The following is a 24763-nucleotide window of genomic DNA, read 5'->3' as shown; positions in this document are numbered from 1 at the left end:
TGGACAGCTGGTGGTGCGAAGAGCCGTTAGGTGACCCAAAGAAACGTTACTGTGCCGATAGCAGGTAGGACGCTATAGGCTGTAAATTTAACAGAAGAGATGCCCATGTGACGACGGCCATGCATTCTCCATGCTGACCAGCCCACAGGAAGAAGTGGAACACGATGTGTATTCTTTCCATCCATTTCCTGTTGGTGTATCCTAGGCTGATTCCACACCAAGGGCTTCCCACTTTTATCCCATGTTTCCATATCTTCCTCTATTGTGCACAGATCATTAACAGCCCGTTCTTTCCACATACCCATACACAACCAGCTTTATTTTAAACCTGTACAAAGCAGCATTTTCTGGGCAGGACACTATGGGCAGGAGGAGTTTTCTATGACTGAAGGGAAAGCAGCAAAATTGCACGGTTTCAGTGAAGAGCTATTCAGCTACTCTTTTAATTTGTTCATGACCACAACTGGTCATAGCCCCTGACAACAATTAGCATAACAGAAGAGGATAGCTTGTCTATTAGACAGAAAAGGAGGCGGATCTTTGGTGGATCTTTAAATGCCAAAAGGTTTTTTTTTACGTATTGCGTTATTCCTATCCAGTGTTACTCACGCTTATTTAAAAAAAAAAAAAACAGAAGAGAATCACCCACAGCGCAACCAGTTTGGTGTAGTGGTTAAGAGCAGCGGGACTCTAATCTGGAGAGCCAGGTTTGATTCCCCGCTCCTCCGCTTGAAGCCAACTGGGTGACCTTGGGTCAGTCACAGCTTCTAGGAGCTCTCTCAGCTCCACCCACCTCACAGGGTGTTTTGTTGTGGGGATAATAATGGCATACTTTGTAAACCGCTCTGAGTGGGCATTAAGTTGTCCTGAAGGGCGGGATGTAAATCCAATGTTGTTGTTGTTATCATCATCCTGCTTTTTAGGGAGGAGGAGAGGATTGTTAGAGATGTGTGCAAATACATGGTTTTTAAAAAGTTTTTTAAAGATATTGTGTTAAAGCGCCTCATAATTAAAAGGAAAAAAAAGCAGGGTGGGTGAAGAATCCTGAAAGTCACATGAAAACACAGCAGGGTGTGGTTTCAATACACAACAGGTGTGAAAGGGAAGCCACCACTAAAGTTGGAGAGCAAATAGATTACCCCGGGCTGTCTGGAATCTCCGATGCAAGGGCAATTTCCCACAGAATCACATCAGCAACCAAACAACCATGAAAAGTCACCCTAGTGTGGAAGCAGGCCTGGATTTTGTCATGTGGAGTACTCAACGGATCTGCGTTTAGATATTCATTTTAGAATATGAATTGCAAGATATATGGAGTACATATAAAAGTGTGCATGTGTGCTCACCCACACAAAGTTCACAGAAATTTACAGTGGATTCTTGAAGGATGTAGAACAGAACTTCTAATGCACCAAAACCCAGAAGCAGCACAAAATGGAACGACTGGCGTTCATCCAGTGCTAGGAACTGAAAGTACCAACCTTATTTGCTAAAGACCCATTGATTTTGTTAACCAGCCAAGTAAACATCCGTCCATATATTGCCTTTGCCACGGCGTCTCGAGCATAATACGCCAGATCTACATTCAGTGGGCTCAAAACCTTCAGGGAGGAAGGGAAAAAACACAGGTGAAGACATTGCTGAATCTGAAATTTCCTGTCTCTGCAAACGGGCTGGGGAAAGCAGGTTGTACCTCCTCAAACCGAGCCTCAATTTTCCTGTGCGTAAGAGCTTCTTGTAGAATGGATAGATGGACACCCAAGAGCTAGAACAAGAGAGAATAGACACCCTCAGTACAAACAAAACAGTTAAAACATCTGTTTTTGTGGATTGCACAATATGCATTCTGTCATTTCAGTCCTATTAAAATTTCAGTATTTATTAAAATATCCATATTCCACCATTCTATCTGTTACTGGATCTCCAAGGCAGTGTACAGCTGATGGACTGGATTCCACATGATTTCTGTTTGTGAAAGGAAGGCCATTTCCACACCAGTTACAGTATTTGCATAGAGTTCAGGGCTGTGTAAAGTGGGTTTTATTCCTTTTCTTCCCCGGTGCATTGTGGTGTGTTTGAGCACCTCTTGGGGTTTCCCCACCTTTTCTCCCATCTTTCGCCAAACCTGCTTTGCTGCAAAGTTTTGGGAAAGGTTGTAGTAAAGCCTGAATGGCTGCCATGTGGGTGGAGAAGTCTGAACCTTCCTACCCCGATGGCAGCTATTCCTCTCCTACCACCTGGAGTCGCCAGCCAAGAGATGGTGACTGGTAGGAGCTATAGAGAATGGGGACATGCAAAACAGACTCTGGGACAACACCACAATGCCACTTTTGGCATGAACCAGGAAGTGACATTAGCGTGACACTCTAGGATTTTTTTTTTGCAACACCTTTTTTTGCAAAAACGTTTTGCAACAACTTTCCCCCTAAATTAGCTCAAAAGCTGCCTCCTCCAGAAGTGGGTACCTTGGAGATCCATTTGATCTGGGCGCCATTGGTGATGATGGCATGGCCATTGCTGTCTTCCTCAAACTGAATGTTGCCCAGATGCAGGACGCTTGCAATGATTCCAAAGAGGTTCTGTTGCCAAAGAGACATGACAGCCATAAAAATCAAAGACTGCGCTGCAGCTGCTGAAGGAAGAACTGGGTCACTTCAGGTGCCTGAAAGTATCGCTCCACTCTGTGCATCTGAAACCGTCCACAAGACGGCAGCTGGAAGAACTCCAGGATTTTCAGCCTTCATTTAACAAAAGCATTTGTTTTTCTTCCACTAGCCACAGAAGAAGCCCGGCAAGGAAATATCCGGATCACTAAAGCTCCCTTCAAGGGAGAAGGAAAGTGGAAGCACCCAGGTAGGGGCAGGTTGACCCTAAAACTTCACAATTGAAGTAAATAAATGGTCCTCTTTTCGCACTGAGAATAAAAGTAGGTTATGCATTCATGTATGTGCAGTGAAGTCGTAATTGACTTATGGCAACTCCAGCAAGGGGCTTTCAAGGCAAGTGGGAAGCAGAGGCGGTTTGCCAGTGCCTTCCTCCGCAGAGTCTTCCTTGGTGATCCACCATCCAAGAGCCAACCCTGATTAGCTTATGAGACTGGACTACACCACGTCACCTTCCCTCTCCTAGGTAGGTTACAGAACTATTGAAACAATGTAATAAAGACCACCACAACACACGGAACAAGCAATGCAATAAAACCGAGTTACCCAATCCAAGAATAAGGAAATAAACACGGTATAATGTAGCAGACACTTTCTTGGAAGCCTGCTGGCAGTGACCCCACTAGCAGGCACTTCCCAGACCCTTCACTGTCACTTGAAAATGGGCCACATCTGCTTTATTTAGTCACATTCCCAGCTACTTGTTTTTATCTATTTATCTCATTGGTAATTTGTTTAAAGAATATGCTATGGATCTGCCTCTCAAGGGGCACTGCTTCCATCTTTTTTACTTTACCGCTATCATCACACAGTGATCCTTACTTCATGCCCAGGAGTTTTGACATCTTCTGGGCATGGAGTAAGGGCCACTTTATCTGGAGGAGGGGAGGTATTTGGAAATTTCCTGCATTTTGCAGGGGGTGGACTAGATGACCCTTGAGATCTAACCCTGTGATTCTATGATCATTATGTTGCTATTTGTTTATTTTAGATATTTATAGCTGCATTATTATGGTGACACTGTTCAGGCCCAGCACATCCATGGAGGCGGTGCCAACAGCTGCCTCGAGCGCTGAAGTCTGAAGGAGATGCCCCCAAACCCAGAAGCGGGCCGTGTCCCCTCTCACCGCTCTGCCCCTTCGCCACTGCCGCCTGCCTCAGCTCAGCTCCCGGTGAGCCAAGCAGCATGGCAGCAAGCGAGGAAGCAAGCCACCTCCCTGCCCCTTTGCCACTGCCACAGGCCTCAGGTGAGGGGGACACTCCTGCGCAATGACATCACAAGTGATGTCATCACACAGGGCCAGAGCGCACATGCACTTTGCACATGCACAGGGGGCAAGAGGCTCAAGTAGGTATCTCGCCTCAGGCGCCAGAAACCCTGGCACCAGCCCTGACTCTGTTACTTGGAATTTGACCACTTGGGATTTTTTTTAATTACTAAAAAATAAGCCCAACCCCTTCCCCGCCTCTTCACAGTTTGGTTTCACTTTTACCTGGATATCTTTCTCTGCAAAATCAATGACAGTGAATGCTTTGCGGACCATTCTCCAGTCACTCCTGTCGTTAATGGAAGACACTTTGGCACAGCTTCCCTGAGGGAGGAAGTGAAGATGGTGACCGAACCCTTTACTGAGTCAGTGCTGCACAGTTTATAGAATTTGGACAGAGCCCTGTGTTCAAGTCTGCTCCTTAGGGCCAATCCCATGGCTGCCAACGTCCACTTTGGGCCTGGCGATCTCCTGAAATTACAGCCAGAAGGAAACGGCTGCTTTGGAAGGTGGTCTCTACGCCATGCCATGGATTCTAGGTGAAATCCTTCCCCAAGAACTCATGAACCATGTGGGTGGTCTGAACATTCGCCCCAGATCAATGAAGCTCATTGAAAACTGAACTTCAACAGCATGCCATGAAAAGATAATTAAATAATTGCAGGCTTTTTGTGAGCTGAAAGAAACAAGGAAGGTAAACCAGGCCACAGCAGCCTGTTGGAGATGGGTAATGCAGCACCCTCCTTAGACAATGCACAAATGGATCATTCCATCACTCTTCATGCACAGATGCCCGGCTACCTGTTGCATCTCTGCACGAGTTACTGATCTTGGCTTCCTTTCTGTACAAAAATCAGGAGGCACAGTCATAACAGTGACTCTTGCAGAAATGAGTGGTGTTCTTCCAAAGGTAGAGAAAGTTTTCTCTTTCCCAATGCATTGGACGTAAGAGTGGTGTGAGCTGAATGTAAGCATCTCTTCAATTTTTAGTTCAGAAGAGCATGGCCTGTTCTATGCCTATCACCAAATGAGGTGGTAGAATGGACTGTATCACTTCTGCCTGCAGAATTGCATTTATGAATGCTTCACTATACAGCTGTAGCATAATGGTTATGTGCTAGGGCTATGAGTCAGCACTCTACTAGTTCAACTCCCACTACTTCCAGGAGCTCAACCAGTGGCCTTGGGTAAGCCATTCCTCTCAGCCCAGCTCCCCAGCTGTATTGTGGGGATAATGCAGACTTTGTTAACTGCTCTGAGTGGGACAATAATTTCTCCAGATGAGTGGCATATAAGCACAGTAGTAGTAGTTGTTGTTGTTGTTGTTGTTAATGACTCTATACAAACAGCTGAGCTTGTTTTTTCTGTGCTGCGGTACTGTATTTGCTGAGCTTTTTCACATACATGGGGGCACGTCATCCAAATATGCCATTTCACCACCTGCAGTCTGAACTGGAACAGGCCACTTCAACACCAGGTCGGTGTAATGGTTAGGAGCAGCAGGACTCTAATCTGGAGAGCCAGGTTTGATTCCCCCCTCCTCCGCTTGAGCCAGCTGGGTGACCTTGGCTCAATCACTGCTCTCTTAGAGCTCTCTCAGCCCCACCCACCTCACAGGGTCACTGCTTTGTAAACCACTCTGAGTGGGCATTAAGTTGTCCTGAAGGGCGGTATATAAATTGAATGCTGTTGTTGTTATTGTTAACACACCCTTCTGCTGCACGCACAGATTCATGTGCCTCAGAAGCACCAAAGTCAGTCCAGCGGCTTAAGGAACAGAGCGATACAGACTGGGAGGTACATAAAGGACCACACAACCTGTATTAGGTAAATGTACTTCTGAGGATCCCGCTCCAGCCCAAGCCCACGAAGGAGCTCCTCTTCCCCTCCTTCCAGCAACTGGTAGAAGATGTGGAAGTTCCGTTCCCCAGGATTTTGGTGAACAACGCGCGACTTCTCAATCAGATAGCTGAGGATGTGCCCTCCGACAGGAGCCCCCTAAGAACAAAGAGAAAAAAGGGTTAGGGGGTGACACACATGCTCCCCGGAGGTCGCTTCGATCAGCCACTAAGCACTTGCTGCTGATGGTCCCTGGCCCCAGGGAGGTCCGCCTGGCCTCTACCAGAGCCAGGGCCTTTTCGGTCCTGGCTCCGACCTGGTGGAACTCTCTGTCTGAGGAAACTAGGGCCCAGCGGGATTTGTTATCTTTCCGCTGGGCCTGCAAGACGGAGGGGTTCCGCCAGGCATTTGGTGGGGGCTAGGCTGTCCTCTCGCCGGCCATACCACTGAAGACCTTCCACCACCCATGCAGGAAAATGCTGTATTTTAATATTTTATACCCGCCAATTTTGTTTATGATATAATGTTTTTATAATGTTTTTATTGTTTTAAACTGTTGTTAAACCGCCCTGAGCCTGTCTGACGGGGAGGGAGGTCTAGAAATGTGATAAAATAAAATAAAATAAAATAAATGAAGAAAGAGCACTGACTTGCCTTGACTGCCATGCAAATGAAGAGAAGGGGGTGTAAGGCCTTTAACTCAGGGTGCAATTGCACTGTATTCCTGATATATGTTGGGTCATGGCTGCGCAGCCATACACGCAGAAAGATGTACATGGGGGAAGTTGCCTTAAAACAGAGCACATTTGATTGAGGGGGGACTCACCTTAAACAGCTCTCATTGGCTCAGCGCTGGGGGGGGGGAGGAGTTTCCGGTTTCCCTCCTGCCTCATTTTTGCCAATAGAAACAGTGGCGGGAGGCAAGGTCTCGCCCTTCTCTCTGGTTCCATGTATCCTTTCTAGGGCACAGGGAGTCAGAGAAGAGGGTGAAAAGACCCCTCCCTTGCTGCTGTTTCTGCTGGCAAAAACGGGTCAGGAGGGAAACCAGGTGCTCCCCCACCCCACCCCACCCCAGTGCTCCCTCACAGCACCAAGCCAGCAAGAGCTGTTCAAGGCGAGTTCCCCAGATGTGAGAGGTGCTAAATACTAGAGGTCACAAAGAAAAAAGGAAGAAAAGTCCTGATTTATGTATACATCTGACTGCAAGTACAGTTACGCACCTGTGGCTAAACACGCATCAGGTGTACTTGAGACAGAAGAAAATGAACCCGCGCTCTGGCAGTGCTCACAGATGAACAGGTGCAGGTGGCACGGATGACGGGCACATTCTTGCTCATTGCTTCTTCCTGCACTGCTGCCAGTTGAGTCTGAACAAAGCTGGCCTGCGAGGTGTCAAGGAAGTCTGCACCCACCATTAGGGCCACTGGGGGCGACTTGGCTCAGACCTGGCCAGGTGTGATGATCAGGGCTTTTTTTCAGCAGGAACGCGGTGGAACGGAGTTCTGGCACCTCTTGAAAATGGTCACATGGCTGGTGGCCCCGCCCCCTGATCTCCAGACGGAGGGGAGTTGAGATTGCCCTCCGGCGCGGAGGTCAATCTCAACTCCCCTCTGTCTGGAGATCAGGGGGCGGGGCCACCAGCCGTGTGGCTATTTTCTCCGAGGGCAACCCCCTGAGTTCCACCACCTCTTTTCCCAGAAAAAAAGCCCTGGTGATGATGATGGACATCTGCTTATAGGTTGCTTATAAGGCCTGCTCAGAGCTCACTTTTATGCCCCAAAGAAACATTTCTGTTGCTGAGCAAGGCTGTAGCATGGACAGAGAGCATGCACTGGGCATCTGGCCACAGGGTCTCGGCCAGCAAGGTTGCAACAGGCCTCTGTGTGAGATGCAGAAGAGCTGCTGCAAACTGTCTGTGTAGGCAGTGCTGGCCTAGAAGGCCTGCTCGCTGGTGGAGCATAGCAGGATGCAGAAGGAAAGAAACAGAGACAGAAGGGAAGATAGCGTTGCTACACAGAAGCATCTGGTAAGCCTTTTCAAACCGCTAAAGAAGAACCTCCACATAAGGGAAGATGCATTTTCTTATTATCAAGAGCATCACACACTTTCCTTTACCTTAAAATCAAACTGGATATCCATGTATTTTCCAAACCTGCTTGAGTTGTCATTGCATAGCGTTTTTGCATTTCCAAAAGCCTGGAAAAAAATATAAACATGCACCTGAAAAAAGTAAATAATGTTTGCCATGCTTATCTTTTGAAAAAAATGTTGTTTTTTTGTCTTGTTGAATTCTTGCGGATTTTTTTCTTTCTTTTTTTTTTAATAAAATTTTTATTGGAATTAGAATCATTTGATTTCACATTACAATCAATTCCCGTTTCCCAATTTCTAACCCCCTCCCTTTCCCCCCCTTTTTTTGACTTCCAACAGTTTTCCAACCCTTTGTCCCTTTTCCCTTACTCATTTTAAATTCATCTATCTAACAAACATATACTTTCCCTTTAATCTAAGCAATAATTCTTTAACTATTTTTAGCACTCTGTACCCTATCTTTAAGTCCCTTCTTCCGTATTAGACAAACAATTTGTCCCTTTTTCCATAATTTCATAATTTCCTGGTTTCAAATATTTCTATAAACCATATACCATATAAACCATATAATCCATGCATTCATATAAGTCAACCAATTTAACTTATATTCTGTATATTACTTTTTCTACATATCTTGTCTTCATTCTACCTTAGTTATATTTAATTATATTATTAATTTCCTCTTTCTTTAATTATACATCTATATAACTATCGTCAAAAGTTATCAATCAATTTGATCCATATATTTCTTCAGGTAGACTTATTCAATTTAACATGTTACACGTTTATACCAGAAACAATATTAATTAGTCGGTCCTTATAGTTAGTTATTTTCTATCCATATTCTATATATTTTTCTATATATAACAATCTAACAAGATAACTGCTTAGACATTTTCATTTCTCTCTCTACCCTCTGGTAAAGTCACCCCCCTCTACATTTTGTCATGTTTCAATAGTTCTCAAACTGCCACAGTTCTCCTCCCACCTCCCATTTCTTCAACACATATTGCTTCAGCTTCTCCCAGTCTGTGTTGAACTGTCCTGGGTCCAGATTTCTCAATTTTCTTGTCATTTTGTCCATTTCGGCCATATACAGCAATTTGTAAGTCCAGTCCTCAATAGTTGGCACTTCTTGTACTTTCCATTTTTGCGCATACAAAAGTCTGGCCGCTGCTGTCATGTAAAATAACAATGTTCTATATTGGGCTGGAATGTTCTCCATTCCCAAGTTTAGTAGCAGGAGTTCTGGGTTCTTATTGATTTGAAATTGTAGAATCTCACCTATTACTTTTATTATTTCTCCCCAGTACTGCCTAGCTACCTCACACGTCCACCACATATGGTACAGAGAGCCCTCATGTTTTTTACATTTCCAGCATTTATTAGAAGTGTTCGAATTCCCTAGCGCAATCTTCTTTGGTGTCATGTACCAACGATAGATCATTTTGTAAATGTTCTCTTTAATATTAGTACACGTTGTAGTCTTCATTGTGTTTTTCCACAAGTGTTCCCATGCCTCCATTGTTATTTCTTTATTAAAATTTATGGCCCACTTCACCATTTGTACTTTAACTATTTCATCTTCAGTATACCATTTCAACAGTACTTGGTATACCTTGGAAATTTCCTTCTTATCCTCTTTTAAAAGTGTCTGCTCTAGTTCCGAATTCTCTGTTCTTATGCCTCCCTTTGCACAGTCCAAGTTGTAGAGATCTCTGATCTGCCTATACTGAAACCAGTCATAGTTGGGTGATAACTCGTCCTGTGTCTTTATTTTAAGTTTGGAAGATTCTATTCGGGTTATCTCCTTATATGTTAAACACTGTTGCTCAGTATCGACAGCTCTCGGATCTATTACTTCATATGGAACCACCCACATGGGGGTTCCTTCTTGTAGAAAGTCTCTGTACTTCTTCCAAGTTGCAAATAGGCTTTTCCGTATGTAATGATGTAAGAACATAGAGTTCACTTTCACTTTATCGTACCATAGGTATGCATGCCATCCGAATATTTTTTTATATCCCTCTAGGGCCAATAATTTCTTATTCTTCAGCGTCATCCAGTCTTTCAGCCACACTAGGCAGATTGCATCATAATAAAGTCTTAGATTGGGCAGTTGCATTCCGCCTCTTTCCTTTGCATCTTGTAAAACTTTCATTTTCACTCGAGGCTTCTTGCCTGCCCAAACAAAGTCTGATATTTTCCTCTGCCATTTTTCAAACTGCTTAGAGTCTCGGATAATTGGTATTGTCTGTAACAAAAACATTACTCTTGGTAACACGTTCATCTTAACTGCTGCAATCCTTCCCAACCATGACAAATTCAATCTATTCCATTTGATCAAATCTTGCTCAATCTGAGTCCATAATTTTTCGTAGTTATTTTTGAATAGATCTATATTCTTTGCAGTCAGTTCAATTCCCAAATATTTCACCTTAGTTGTTACTTCACAGTCCGTTATTTCCATTAACAGTTGTTGTTTTTGCTTAGTCATATTTTTGCATAGTATCTTTGACTTCTTTTTGTTAATGTAAAACCCTGCCAAATCTCCGAACTCCTTGATCTTCTCTATCACTTTTGGCATATTCTCCATTGGGTCTTCCACAATTAACATTATATCGTCCGCAAATGCTCTGACCTTATAAGAAAAATCTTTTATTTTTATTCCGCGGATTTCTTCATCTTGTCGTATTTGTATCATCAGTATCTCCAATACCAAAATGAATAACAGCAGAGACAACGGGCAACCTTGTCTTGTTCCTTTACTTATAGTCAATTTCTTAGTAGTCTCATCATTCACCACAATTGCTGCATTCTGGTCTCTGTAAATTTCTTTAACTGCTCTTATGAATCTTTCTCCCATTTGTAGCTTTTCCATAGTGGCAAACATAAAGTCCCAGTTCAAATTGTCAAACGCTTTTTCAGCATCAACAAAGAAGAAACCAACCTCTTTGTCACAACGCTTATCATAATACTCAATAGCATTGATCACTGTCCTTAAATTGTCTCTGATTTGTCTACCAGGTAAAAAACCTGCTTGTTCCTCCTCAATAACTTCCGAAAGCCATCCCTTCACTCTCTCTGCCAGTATCTTCGCAAAGATTTTATAGTCATTATTAAGTAAGGATATGGGTCTGTAATTTTTCACATTAGTCAGATCTTGGCCCTCTTTAGGGATCAATGAAATGTTAGCTTCCTTCCAGGTATCTGGAATCCGTTGATCCTTTAATACTCCATTGATCACTTCTTTTAGGAATGGTACCAGTTCGTTGGCCATTGTCTTATAAAATTTGGCTGTAAGTCCATCTGGCCCTGGCGCCTTTCCCAAATTTGTTGATTGTATTGCCATTTTTATTTCCTCATCCATTACTTCGTTGTTCAGTCTGTCTCTCCACGCTTCCGAGATTACTGGGAGCTTCATTTTCTCCAAATATGTCGCTATTGATTCTTTATTCACCTCTTTCTTATTATACAATTTAGCATAAAATTTATAGAAGGCTCTACTAATGGATGTCTGTTCCAAATACGTTTTGTTATCTTCACATATTTTATTTATTATTTTCTTTTCCTTTTTCTTTTTCAATTGCCATGCCAAATATTTCCCAGGTTTATTTGCACCTTCAAACCCTTTTTGATTCAGTCTTTTAAGATTCCACTCCAATTCTTTATTATTCATTGCTGTCAGCTGTTCTTGTAATATTTTAATGTCCTGATAAATTTTCTTTTTCCCTGGTCTCTTCTTTAACTGTATTTCTTTGGCTTTTATTTTCTCCATAATCTCCTGTCTCTTCTCCTCTTTCTTTTTTCTGGCTCTTCCATTTAAGTCCATTAGTATGCCCCTAATTACCGCCTTGTAAGTGTCCCAAACCTTGTTGGTTGGTACTTCTTTATTCATGTTGTATTGTATGAAGAACTTTGTCTCTCTTCTCAGCATCTCCATATTCTCTCCCTCTTGAAGTAAGTCCTCGTTTATTCTCCATCCTTTCCTTTTGCTCCTTCTCCCCAATTTCCACATAATTGGATTATGATCCGAGCCTACCATCGGCATTATTTCCACTTCCTTAGTCCATAACGCTAAGTCTTTTGAGGCCCAGATCATATCAATTCTCGATAGTGTAAAGTGTCTTGCGGAGTAGAACGTAAATTGTCTGCTTTTCAGGTTTTGTCTTCTCCATACATCTTCTAAGGTTTCCTGTTGTATCAATTCAAAAAACAACTTTGGTAGCAGTCCTCTCTTCTTTTGTGCAGTTGATGATTTTTTGTCTAAATCCAAATTTGTCACTCCATTGAAGTCTCCAGCAAGTATTATCTGGTCATATGAAAGTTCATCTAGTTGCTTCCTTAAATCCTCAAAGAAGCTTTCTTTTGCTCCATTAGGTGCATAAATTTCAACTACCAGCACTCTCTTTGAATTCCATACGCATTCCACTGCTATAAATCTGGCTTCCACATCTTTCATTACAAACTTTGGCTGCAGCTCCTCTTTAATATAAAGCACTACTCCTCTTTTTTTCTTATTAGAGGCCGCTGCAAAATCATTGCCCAATTTTTTTGATTTTAGATACTTTACATCTTGTTTTCGAATATGGGTCTCTTGCAAACATACAATATCACATTTTTGTTTTAATAGCCAGTGAAAAATGCTTTTTCTCTTATTCGGTGAATTAAGTCCATTTACATTCCAAGATAAAACTTTACACTCCATAATCATAATCTTGTTGCTGGTAAGTCCTTTTCATTGTCTCTTATAAATCGCTCCATCTCTCGTTCAGATCTGATGCGTTTTTTGGCCCCTCCAAATTCAAAGGACACTCCTTCTGGTAATTCCCATCTATACCTGATTTTCATGTCCTTCAAAATCTGAATTAGCGCCTTATATTTTTTCCGATCCAATAACACCGATCTGGGTAATTCCTTCATAATGATAATCGTCTTGCCGTCAATCTCCAATGGATCTTGAAACTGTTTAGTCACAATCTTCTCTTTCATATTTCGGGTCGTGAATTGCACAATCACATCTCTTGGTAATTTCCTCTGGGTCGCAATTCTTGAATTTACACGATATACCACGTCCAGGATAGCCACAACTTCCTCCTCCTCCTTCCCCAGGTATTCAGCTAACACCTCAGTCATCTGTTCTTGCGCTGTCTTTCCTTCCACTTCCGGCAAGCCGCGAAATCTTAGCTGCTTCTCCATGTGTTTACTTTCCGCAACCGCCATTCTCCCCCTCATCAGCCTCATCTCTGTTTGTTGCGTGTCAGCTAAATTCTCCACCGCGCCTTCTACTACTTTAACTCTCTGCTGTGTTCCTTGCAGTTCATTTTGCATTGTTTCCATACCTTTCTTTACTTCTGACAGCTCACTTTTCACTGTCTGTTTAACCTCTTTGATCAACTCCGGTTTCATGTCCTTAAGTTCTTTAATCACTTCTAAGAGTTTTTTGTCTAGGTTCTCTATTGCCGATTGCCACTCTTTTTTCGACATCGTGGGGCTTGCCTTAGCTCGCTCCCACGAGTCCGCCCTCTTCCTTAACTCCGTGGCGTAAAATTTAGTGTCTTTTTAATTTTTAATTTAAATGTCCCGGTCTTTTTTACAAAGAAAAAACTTTTAGAAAATCCAAAATGTTGGGCATCTTTTCTCTATGGTTCTTCTATGGTTTTTGTAATCCAAAATGGCTTACTTCCTCTTCCGCTGAAGCCGCGGCTTTTCCCCTTTCAAAGATGGCGATTCCCTTCTTCCTGCCCTCCGGCAGGGGCCGCTTCTCTCCAGCAACTCTATTGTTATTACGTACTTCCTGTCTCCTGACTTCCCGCAGTAGCTCTCGCGATGGTAAAATTTTCTCACAGCTCCATAACCGCAAGTATTCAAAACAATAGTCCAAATTCTTTAATAACTTCTTTAAACTTAGTCTTTTTTCTATTTCGACTCTTGCCGAGTCTTCTCCCAATTCTCCGAATTCTTGCGGATTTTTTTCTAATCTACTTTCTGGTTTTTAGTTTCAGGTGGGTAGCTGCGTTGGTCTGTAGTAGAAGAGCAAGATTCGGGTTCAGGAGCACCTTAAAGACCAACTAGATTTCCAGAGTATGGCCTTTGGAGCGTCGAAGGGAGCTCTGGCCCTTGAAAGCTCATCTCTGTAAATATAAGGTGCTCCTAAACTCGAATCTTGCTCTTCTGGTTTTTGCAACTGCCTTCTAGCTAACACTGCACTTCTGACGAAAAAATTTGGAGTGTCTTCCATTTTTCTTCCTTTTCTCCCATTTTTCTTCCTTTTCCTGATTCTGAAATCTGAAAACTATACTTTTAGTCCATCAAACGAGCATTTCCTCAAATGCTTGATACCAGGGTCAGAGAATTGTTCAAATTAAAATTGGAAACACACTTCACTCAATACACAAAAAAGAATGCATGTATTTCCCAGAACAATAGAAAGCCCTGATAGATCTGAGGAACGGTCCACGTAGTCCAGTATCCTGTCCCCCACAGCATCCAATTGTATGCCATGGAAGACCCATAAGTACAACACAGAGTCCAAAGCCTCCCCCATCTCACTCCCCCACCACATACAAACTGGCCTCGAATCCCTCGCAGTGTGAGCAGAGAAGCCTCCTTAGAGGAAAGCAGCATCCATGCTTCCTCACTGCAGCCTTTTGTGCCTCTTGAAACTGTGCTCCAGTGGGTCAGGGGACCCAAAGGAACAGAAAGGGGAGCGAACTGGGAGTCTACAGCAAGAGGGAGAACTCTCCCTCCCCTTCTCCACTGATGGACATCACACTCCCTACATTTGCCCAACCTCTTTATCAAACCTAGCAGCAGGGCTTTTTTTCAGCGGGAACTCAGTGGAATGGCATTCTGGCACCTCTCATGTTCAGTGGCCCCGCCCCCTGATCTCCAGACAGAGATCATTTCCCCTGGAGGAAACGGCCATTTTGTAAGGGGGGCGGTGTGTTTCTCGCTCATTTCCCTCTTGAGAGTTCCACCACCTCTTTTCCCAGAAAAAAAGCCCTGCCTAGCAGCCATTGCTACACCCTCTTTGCCTAGTGGTATCTCCCTTGCCCACTGCTCTCAAGGAGTTCAGGGCTGTGTAAAGTGGGTTTTATTCCTTTTCTTCCCCGGTGCATTGTGGTATTTCAGCCTCCTAGAGAAAATCCTGGTGCATCCTTTCTCCCTCCCTCGTCTCTTTCATGTACATTGATGGAAACTGCATGTGTCGGGACGGGGCGGGGAGAGGAAATCAGTTGTATGCTCCACTCCTGGATTTATAGAATGGTGGATAAATCTAACATGGCCGCTTAATTTTTCAAGAAACGTGGCACAGTCTGAGCACCAGTGGCACCAATGCCCACTCACTTCTAAAACACCCCTCTTCTTCATTCTCGCTTGCTTTCACAGCATCCCAATTCTGCCATGGAAACTCAATGGATGACCTTAGGCCAGTCACATATTCTCAGCCTAACGTACCCTCACAGGGTTGTTGTAAGGATAAAATGGAGGAGATTATGTAAGCTGACTTGAGTGCCCAGCCACACATCTAGTACAGGAGAGACAGGATGTACTTTCAGTTTGGGTGTTATGTGCGGTCAAGTCAGCTCCAACCTATGGCGACCCTCTATGAATGAAAGATCTCCAAAACATCATATCTAAGAGACTTGCTCAGATCCTGCAAACTGGAGGACGAGGCTTCTTTTATTGAGTCAAACCACCTTGTTTTCGGTCTTCCTCTTTTCCTACTGCCTTCTACTTTTCCTAGCATTATTGACTTTTCCAGAGACTCTTGTCTTCTCATGATGTGACCAAAGTACAACAGCCTCAGTTTTGTCATTTTAGCTTCTAGGCAGAATTCAAGCTTGATTTGATCTTGGAGGGTAATATTCAAAAATATTCTCATGTGTCTCCAGAATTCCCTTCTATTTAACAAACGGGAAAATTATGAAATATTTTGTGAAATTGTGAATATTTTAGCCCAGTTAAAAGCAAAAAACTGGAAGGAGGGGACAGCTTGACTACTGCCTTTGTAGGGAAGCCCCAGTACCAAGTGTGAATTAATTATTCTACAGACTTAAGGGGGGGGGAATCAAACCTCTTGCCATTAATTTCTGTGACAGAATAACCTAAAGACAAGATTTGTTACCACAATTCTCGATATTATCAAGTCAAATCTGCTCATGAAGGTTTGTAAAGGTCCAAAAAGCATCTTCCAAACTGCAGAGCAAGAGGTGGGACTGCAGCGGCAGCCAGAGGCTCAGGAACGGGGGTGGGGGTATAAGGAATTCCTGCACATCCCCACATTACTTGCTGCTGCTGTCACAGTGGGGCGCATGATGCCCCCATGTGAATGCAGCCTAGACACATAAAAGTCCTGGCAATTGTTTGTGAGTAACACCATGTCAGGTCCAGACTGCTTTCTTGTATGCCTTTGCTTAACTGACTCCATTTTAATCCTTTCAGTGTGTAAGTGCTCTCTTCCAGGTGCCAAGGTTCCCAGGCAGCTATCTCGCAGAAAAGGATTGTTTTGGCTACCGACGTTCCACCAAGAACCGGCCTTGGGAGCTTCTTGCTCTTCCGACTTCAAAGGGGTTGTTTTGAGAACTGTGGGGGGAGGTTGGGCCTGCTGTGATCTGTTACTCTGTATCTCATGCTTTGCTTGTCATTGGTAACAATGCACATGTACCATCCTGGACCTGTGTTCAGGCTCGTGGACTATAATGAACTAATTCTTCAGTAAAAGCCTTTTGGAAACAATGGACTGTTGTCTAATTGCAGGAGGTAGTCTGGAGTAAGAACGTTATCTAGCCACAAGTCTGACATTTTGTTACCAATCAACTTTTCCAATGCCTAAGCCGGATCAGACGGAATCCAAAGCTGTCCCTGTCAGGGATCCTTTGTTTGACCCGTATGCCTCTCCCGGCTCTCAAGGCTCGGACTCTCAAATACCTGCACCGAGGGAGGATAACTCCTCGGTTACAACGATCTATACGCTTGCTCCAAGCAGGGCTGATACTCAGCCTCGGGCCGCAGCTCTTCCACTGCTGTCGCTGCCTACCCCGACACAGTGGGGTGCGAGACCAAGGGAAACGAGGGATAGGAGGGCCAGCGCGATGTTCACGCATTTACAGCTGGATAGTCGGCGTAGCCTGGAATCCATCCCCGAGCAAACCGGTGAACAACCTTGGCTATATTGGAATAGATCGACCGAACAATCGGAGTGGGACACGTCCCGCTGTGGCACCCTGAGTTGGGATTATACGGAAGTCACCCCGTGGTCGGGGCAACAAGAAGTAAGTGAGCACCAGTGGGTGCAACTGCAAAGCAGAACGTTAGCCATTGACTCAGGGATTTCGGCAATCACCGGCTTGACAAAAGGAGTCTTAGCCGCGAGGTCCCAAGAGGAGCGAGGAGACGAGACACCCTTGCCTTGGCAGCAAACGCTCACCACGGGATCGCGGATGGAAACTAGGCAAACCTCGCAGATGGCCGGAGCTGCTGAGGGGGAGGAATCTATGGATAGAGTGCAGCTTTTGGAAAACAGACTCATAAATATGGAAGAAAGTTTGGCTAGTGCCGTCCACCTGCTGTCGGTGCTAGTTGCGGGGGACAGCGGTCGTGATCGGCCCGCTGGATTACCAGACATCAGTCAGAGTTTGGCCAACCTTCAAACGCTCCTACCTCGGCCGGGGGGTCCTATTCAACCCTGGCCACAGCAGCCACCGGAGACGGGAGATGAGGACTCGGTCACCGGAGAAGGACCCGGCCCAGATGACCCGTGTCCAGATGATTCCCATCCTGACCAACCGGTGGGACCAGCTGACGATGGGACCGATGGAGGAGGTGACGGGCCGCAGCCGGGAGATCCCTGTCCCACCACTCCTACCAACGGCGGAGGAGAACCGCTACTGCCGACGGCTCCGCTTCTCCCTCCAACCACGACGCAAGCGGACCAGCCGGCAGCCCCTCCACCTACAACGCAAGCGAACCAACCGCCAAACATACCTGGGACGGGACCAACGCCAGGGCCTCGAGGGGATACGGTACCTCTTCATCCACTACCTCTCCATCCGCTACCATTACGGCCGGCCTCTCATCAGCCGCTGCCTAGAGGGGAACCAGCACCCGGTCGGCCAACGCGACCTATGCCGAGAGGACCCCCCCCCAGCCGCTTCCGGGAGGGCCTCCACCGCGCCAGCCGCAACCGCGCCCGCAGCAACCTCTACCACAGATGCCGCCAGCTCCACGACAACCCCTCGGCCCACTCGATGTCTATCCAATGCCGGCACCGGCCCCTCGACAAGACCTCCCGATGGGTTGGGTCAAGTTGGATGCTACGTTCGATGGGGACCCTTCCAAATTGGGATTTTTTCTAGTACAAGTAGTACAATTTTTTAATCGTTGGGGGCATCTTTTCGGAAGTGAAGCTAGTCAAATCGAACATCTGGGGTCACGTCTTCAAGGCAAAGCAGCTGACTGGTATGTAGGACTGTATAACGTGGGGGCCCCTGAGTTAGATACACTCCAAGGGCTGGTAGACGCAATCCGAGCTCAATATGAGGATCCCCTAGAAGAAACCAGAGCCCGAACAGAATTGCAGGCTATCAGGCAAGGCAACATGTCGGCTAGAGACTATGCCGCCAAATTCCGACAACTTGCTGCCAAATGCCCAAGGTGTGAGGAATCCACCAAGATTATCATGTTTAAACAGGGTTTAAACCCTAGATTGCTGGACAGGGCTTTAATGCAAGATAATCCTCCTACGCTGTTAGGGTGGATACAATTGACCTGTGAAGTAGAAAACCGTCTGATGGAAGTTCGTTTGGTGGAGCAACACCAACAACCTCCAGGCCAAAGACGCTCCTCCACTCCTGCTCGAGGGAGCCGGGGGGCTGGCTACGCTATCCGTGGAGCGAGAGATGCTAGATGGCAACAAGGATTGTGTTTGCAGTGTGGACAAAGTGGTCATTTTGCAGCGCAATGTCCTTATCGGCCTGTGCAAAGACCTCTGCTCCAACTCAGACGCCCAGCCCCCGCTGCCTACCCGGCGCCACCGCGCCCTACCCCAGCCCCCAGAACGGCAAGAGGTAGGGGAGCGCCGAGAAGAAATCCCCCTGAGAGGGGGCTAGAACTGGAAGAAGTTATGGAATATGATCCAACAGCGATGGCGGGAGGGGAGAATCCAGAAAGCCCCTCCTCGGGAAACGAAATGGATCTGTCGTGAAAGGACCCAAACGACAGATCAAACCTCAGTCAGTTCCAGTTCCGAACCGACCGTACGGGTCCATACTCTTCATACCAGTGACTTTAGTGAATTCTGACAAAAGGATGCACATCCGGGTACAAGCCCTTATTGATTCGGGCTGCTCTAGAGACATTATTGCACCAGCCTTGGTAAACGGACTAGTGCTCCCCATCAAAGAATTAGACATACCGGTCATTTTCGAGCAAATGGATGGCACTAACATGAATCCAGTGACTACAGAAACCATGCCAGTCATCACAGGCATGGGGCAACATTGGGAAAAAAGATCTTTCGTTATTAGTGCCACCGCAAAGTACCCTTTGATCCTGGGAAGCCGGTGGTTATGCGATCATAACCCCTACATCAACTGGACAGAGGGAAGCATCACCTTCACCCATGAGTCATGCAAAAGTCATCGGTGGGATCAAAATTGGGGAAAAGATCCGACCACAACCGAACCGGCTCTCCTCTCCCAGGAAGAAGTCAACCTAATACCCAAACAATACAGGGCGTACACACAAGCCTTCACAGAAGAAGAAGCCAACTCGTTACCTCCTCACAGGAGGACAGACTGTGCTGTGGAAATTTTACCTGGCGCCTCGCTGCCCAAAGGCCGCCTATACCCTATGAGTCCCAACGAAAGAGAGGAGCTCCGCAAATTCATCGACCTCAACCTTCAAAGAGGATTTATTCGGCCAGCTAACAGTCCCCATGCAGCGCCAGTACTTTTTGTAAAAAAGAAAGATGGGGGCTTGAGATTATGCACGGACTTCCGAGGTCTTAATGCGGTCTCTTCCAGCAATGCCTACCCTATTCCGCTCATACGAGATCTACTCAACGTCGTGGCTCAAGGTAAGATCTTTACGAAATTAGATTTGAAAGATGCTTACTTTCACGTTCGTATTCGAGAGGGGGATGAATGGAAAACGGCCTTCAACACTTCACTCGGCCAATTCGAATACTTGGTTATGCCTTTTGGCCTGGCCGGAGCCCCCTCAGTTTTCATGTCCATGATTAATGAGGTACTGCATGAATTCCTCTACAAAGGTGTAGTGGTGTATCTGGATGATGTGTTAATTTATTCAGAAACTGAAGAGGAACACGTAGAACTGGTTAAAAGAGTCTTAACCACCCTCATGAATAACCAGTTACCTATTAAACTTTCCAAATGTGAATTTCACAAGACGGAACTCACTTACTTGGGCTATTGTATTTCCCGGGAGGGTTTGAAGATGGATCCAAGTAAAATACAAGCAGTACTACATTGGCAAACCCCCACAACCCGCAAGGAATTACAATCCTTCCTGGGCTTTGCCAACTTCTATAGAGAATTTATTGCAAATTTCGCCCAAATCACACTCCCCCTAACTGAACTGTTGAAAACCAAAGATAAGGGGGACCAAGCCAAAAAACCAAGTGCGAAATTGGCTTGGACGGCGGAATGCCAAACGGCGTTTGATCACCTTAAAACGCAGTTTGTATCAGAGCCCGTTCTGCAACACCCCGACGAAAGTCGCCCGTTCATAGTACAGGTCGATGCCAGTGATACGGCAATTGGGGGTGTACTACTACAGCGGGGGGCGGATGAAAAGCTCAAACCCTGCGCCTTCCTTTCCAGAAAGTTTTCAGAATCGGAAAGGAATTGGAATGTATGGGAGAAAGAAGCCTTTGCTGTAAAAGCGGCTCTCACTACCTGGAGACATTGGTTAGAAGGAGCCCGCCATCCGTTCGAAGTCTGGACGGATCATAAAAATTTAGAAGCCCTGCGTAGCCCTCGCAGACTAAACGCCAAACAACTGAGATGGGCGGAGTTTTTCTCTAAATTCGATTTCACTTTAAACTTCCTCCCTGGGAAAACCAACTTCTTGGCGGACGCTCTATCACGCATGCCCCAGCACAAAAGCAAAAGGGAGGAGACAATAGACACCGTCTTCTCGCCTACGCAATTAGGGGGCGTGGTGACAACACGCAGCCGCACCACCCGCTTTCCCCAGCCTGACCAGGGATGGAGAGAAAAATTAAAAGCTGAAGTGGAAAAGGAGGGGGAAGATGTGCCCAAAGACAAACTGCAACAATCCAATCAGGGGGAATGGCTCTGGGGAGATCGCTTCTACGTACCCAAAAGCTTAAGGAAAGAAGTGTTACAACGCTGTCACGATGCTCCCACAGCGGGACATTATGGGTACCTAAAAACACTTCATTTGGTACAGCGCCAATTTTGGTGGCCGGGCATGCGCAAGGACATTTCACAATATGTAGCGTCTTGCCCCATCTGCCTCAGCGCCAAATCCCGAAAAGGAAAACCTCCGGGACTCCTACAACCCCTAGAAACGCCGAGCCGACCGTGGGAAATAATTTCCATGGACTTTATCACAGACTTGCCCCCCTCCAAGGGACATAATTGTATTTTAGTCGTAGTCGATTTATTCTCCAAGCAAGCCCATTTTATACCCTGTACTACTATTCCTTCGGCTAGAAAACTAGCTGACATCTTTATAAAAAACATTGTAAAAATACATTCTTTTCCATCCAAGGTGATCTCGGATCGCGGCGGACAGTTCGTTGCCAACTTCTGGCGGGAGCTTTTACAACTACTGGGTATTGAACAAGGCCTGAGTTCAAGCCACCACCCAGAAACAGACGGACAGTCAGAAAAAACAAATCAGATATTAGAACAATTCCTACGCTGTTATATTAATTTCCAACAGGATAATTGGTTTGATTTGCTCCCCTTGGCAGAATTCTCGTATAATAACAGCGTGCACGCCTCTACGGGAGAAACTCCCTTCAAAATCGTCTATGGCTTCCACTTCAAGCCCTTCCCATTTGAGGCGCTTCCTCCCCCTACTACAGCCTCCAACGACGTCACCGAATGGTGGGGGGAAGCAGCTCAACAATGGACGCAGATTAAGAAACATCTCTTCAAAGCCAAACAGGATTACAAAAAATACGCTGACCACCACCGCGCGGCAGAATGGGAATTACAGCCGGGTGATCTGGTCTACCTCTCCACAAAGAATTTAAAAACAACCCAAACCAGCCGCAAGCTAGCATTGAAATTTTTAGGTCCGTTTCCTGTTCGCAAAGTAATCAACAAAGTGACTGTTGCTCTAAATCTGCCAAAGAATCTTCGTCATGTACATGATACCTTCCATGTAAGTTTGTTGAAAAAAGCCCCTCCTGCTAACCAATGGCACACCCGTGCACCTCCAATCCCCACTCTGATCGATGATCAAACCCACTATGAAGTGCAACAAATACTGGACTCTAAAATACAAAGGAACCAGTTATTTTATCTCATCAGGTGGAAGGACTTTGACTCTGGGTTTGATGAATGGGTGAACTCTGTACATGTTCATGCCCCTAGATTAGTTAAGGCGTTCCACTCCCGTTACCCACAGAAACCTGGAGGGGGAACATCTTAGAGGGGGCAGAATGTCAGGTCCAGACTGCTTTCTTGTATGCCTTTGCTTAACTGACTCCATTTTAATCCTTTCAGTGTGTAAGTGCTCTCTTCCAGGTGCCAAGGTTCCCAGGCAGCTATCTCGCAGAAAAGGATTGTTTTGGCTACCGACGTTCCACCAAGAACCGGCCTTGGGAGCTTCTTGCTCTTCCGACTTCAAAGGGGTTGTTTTGAGAACTGTGGGGGGAGGTTGGGCCTGCTGTGATCTGTTACTCTGTATCTCATGCTTTGCTTGTCATTGGTAACAATGCACATGTACCATCCTGGACCTGTGTTCAGGCTCGTGGACTATAATGAACTAATTCTTCAGTAAAAGCCTTTTGGAAACAATGGACTGTTGTCTAATTGCAGGAGGTAGTCTGGAGTAAGAACGTTATCTAGCCACAAGTCTGACACACCACTCGCTTTACACATTGCTCTTTTCTTTACCTCCAGAACGGGATTAGAGAGAAGCAGACGGTCTCGGACAACCTGCAGTTGCTCTGTGGTGGGACAGGTCACAGCAAAATACTGTAGTATCTTCTTGGAGGCCTCTGTTTTCCCAGCTCCACTTTCCCCCGAGATCAGGATGAAGTGGTTATTATATTCAGTGCACATGACCCGGTAGGCATTGTCGGCTATGGCATAACTGGAGACGAGACACACAAACAGAGTCAGTGGGAATACACAGATTATCTTGGCCACACCCAGACATCATAACCCTCAGTAGAAAGACGGACTTACAAATAATGTACATAAATAACATGATCTGCCTTAAGGCACAACTACATGCTACTATTTTTTCCATGTTATTTTCTGTTTTTCCAACTTAACTGCCTGGATTGCTATATCCAGAAGGATGTGGGGGCATGAAAGAGAGAAACTTTAATTTTTTTGTTGCCCGGCAATTTTTCTTTCTGTAAAAAGGCACCAGTGAGCAACATGCATAGATACCTATAAGTTCTCCTCAGCAGGGTCAAAAAAACACCAAGGTGGGCAGTTTTTTTCTAGTGAGAAAACAGCAGGGGACAAAATTATTAAAGTTTCTCACCACGCTGTTCTCCTGGATAAAGCAATCCTGGCAGCTAAATTTACAAAAGACAAAAACAACTGTTTGAAAATAAACATGGAGGAATTTCAGTGGTGGCACCTCGCTTCTGCAATGCTCTTCCCGATGGAGAGACATATTTTGGCCTGGTGCCTAAAGGACAGTAAAGCAGGCACCAGGCCAAAATATTTCTCTTTACTCAAGTTTTCAACTGAAGTTGTTCCATCATTTTAAGCTGCTGGTGGGGTCTTGTCTTTATGCCTTGTTTTAATATGGTTAATTTTACAGTGTTTCCTTTTATAATTTTGTTTTGTGTTGTTTATTTCTTGAGCTGCCACAAGCAGGTCACCAGAGAGGGGGGCACATCAATTTTCCAAATAAAAGCTGGTCACTTAGTAAGCAAGTTTCGATAACCTGTTCTACCAGCTAAGAGGATTCAACATGGAAAGTTTCTCTGCTACAAACAAGCTGCATAATACTTAGAACAGATGCATAACAGTTCTCAATTTTAAACCTCCTTCAGGAAATACCAGTTCCCCCCACCACACACCTGACTTATCCCTCAGTGGGAGAAAAGAACGTGGAAAGGAAGTTGGAGGTTCTACTTACATGTGTGGTGGCAGTTCAAAGAAGTTGACCCCTTTATATTGTTCCATCTGCTTAACTGTGTAGATGTCCAGTTCTTTGTATGGGTTCACAGACACTAAGAGGGTGCCAATGTATGTCTATGGGGGGAAAAGAGCTATTAAAAGATCCAGTGTAAGAAACAGGCTAACTGGAGGGGCTCATAAGCAACATCACTAAGATGAGAATTTGTGATGAAAAAAAAGATATGAATTTTTGGGGGGGAGAAAGTGAAAAATAACATTCACATGACCAAACACCAGTTGGTGTTAAATACACCTGTTGGGGTCTGTTAGGGAGGATGTACTTTATTTTTGCACCATTCACACCTGTATAGGGCTATAAGTCCATTTTTCTCATATAGAGTATAGGGGAGACGAGGTGGGCATGAACTGGGAAAATACCAAACCGTGCGGTTCGTAGTTCGTTGCATTTCACGAGCCACAAACTTTCACGAACTTGCCCTGGTTTGCAAACTGGTTCGTTTGGTTTGTGAAAACATCACTTTCAGGGCAGTAGAAAGGTCACTTCTGGGGCAGCAGAAAGCCCATCCCCCTA

The 24763-nt window shown here is 45.3% G+C and overlaps 1 protein-coding gene across 1 annotated transcript in view; it reads right to left on the bottom strand.

Annotated features, from left to right (window-relative positions):
* The window catches only part of MYO1H (myosin IH), a 55009-nt gene that overhangs the window by 28615 nt on the left and 1631 nt on the right, over positions 1–24763 (bottom strand). The window contains exons 2-9 of the mRNA XM_054996243.1: positions 24191–24306; positions 22984–23182; positions 7886–7966; positions 5750–5929; positions 4157–4255; positions 2466–2579; positions 1694–1765; positions 1482–1601 (exon numbers count right to left, since the gene is read on the bottom strand). Of these exons, the coding sequence (XP_054852218.1) occupies positions 1482–1601; positions 1694–1765; positions 2466–2579; positions 4157–4255; positions 5750–5929; positions 7886–7966; positions 22984–23182; positions 24191–24306 (981 nt within the window). The remainder of the gene's footprint in view (positions 1–1481; positions 1602–1693; positions 1766–2465; positions 2580–4156; positions 4256–5749; positions 5930–7885; positions 7967–22983; positions 23183–24190; positions 24307–24763) is intronic.

This window comes from Eublepharis macularius, chromosome 13, assembly GCF_028583425.1.
Source record: "Eublepharis macularius isolate TG4126 chromosome 13, MPM_Emac_v1.0, whole genome shotgun sequence".
Classification (NCBI taxonomy): Eukaryota; Metazoa; Chordata; class Lepidosauria; order Squamata; family Eublepharidae; genus Eublepharis; species Eublepharis macularius.
This window is presented reverse-complemented; position numbering and strand designations above follow the sequence as displayed.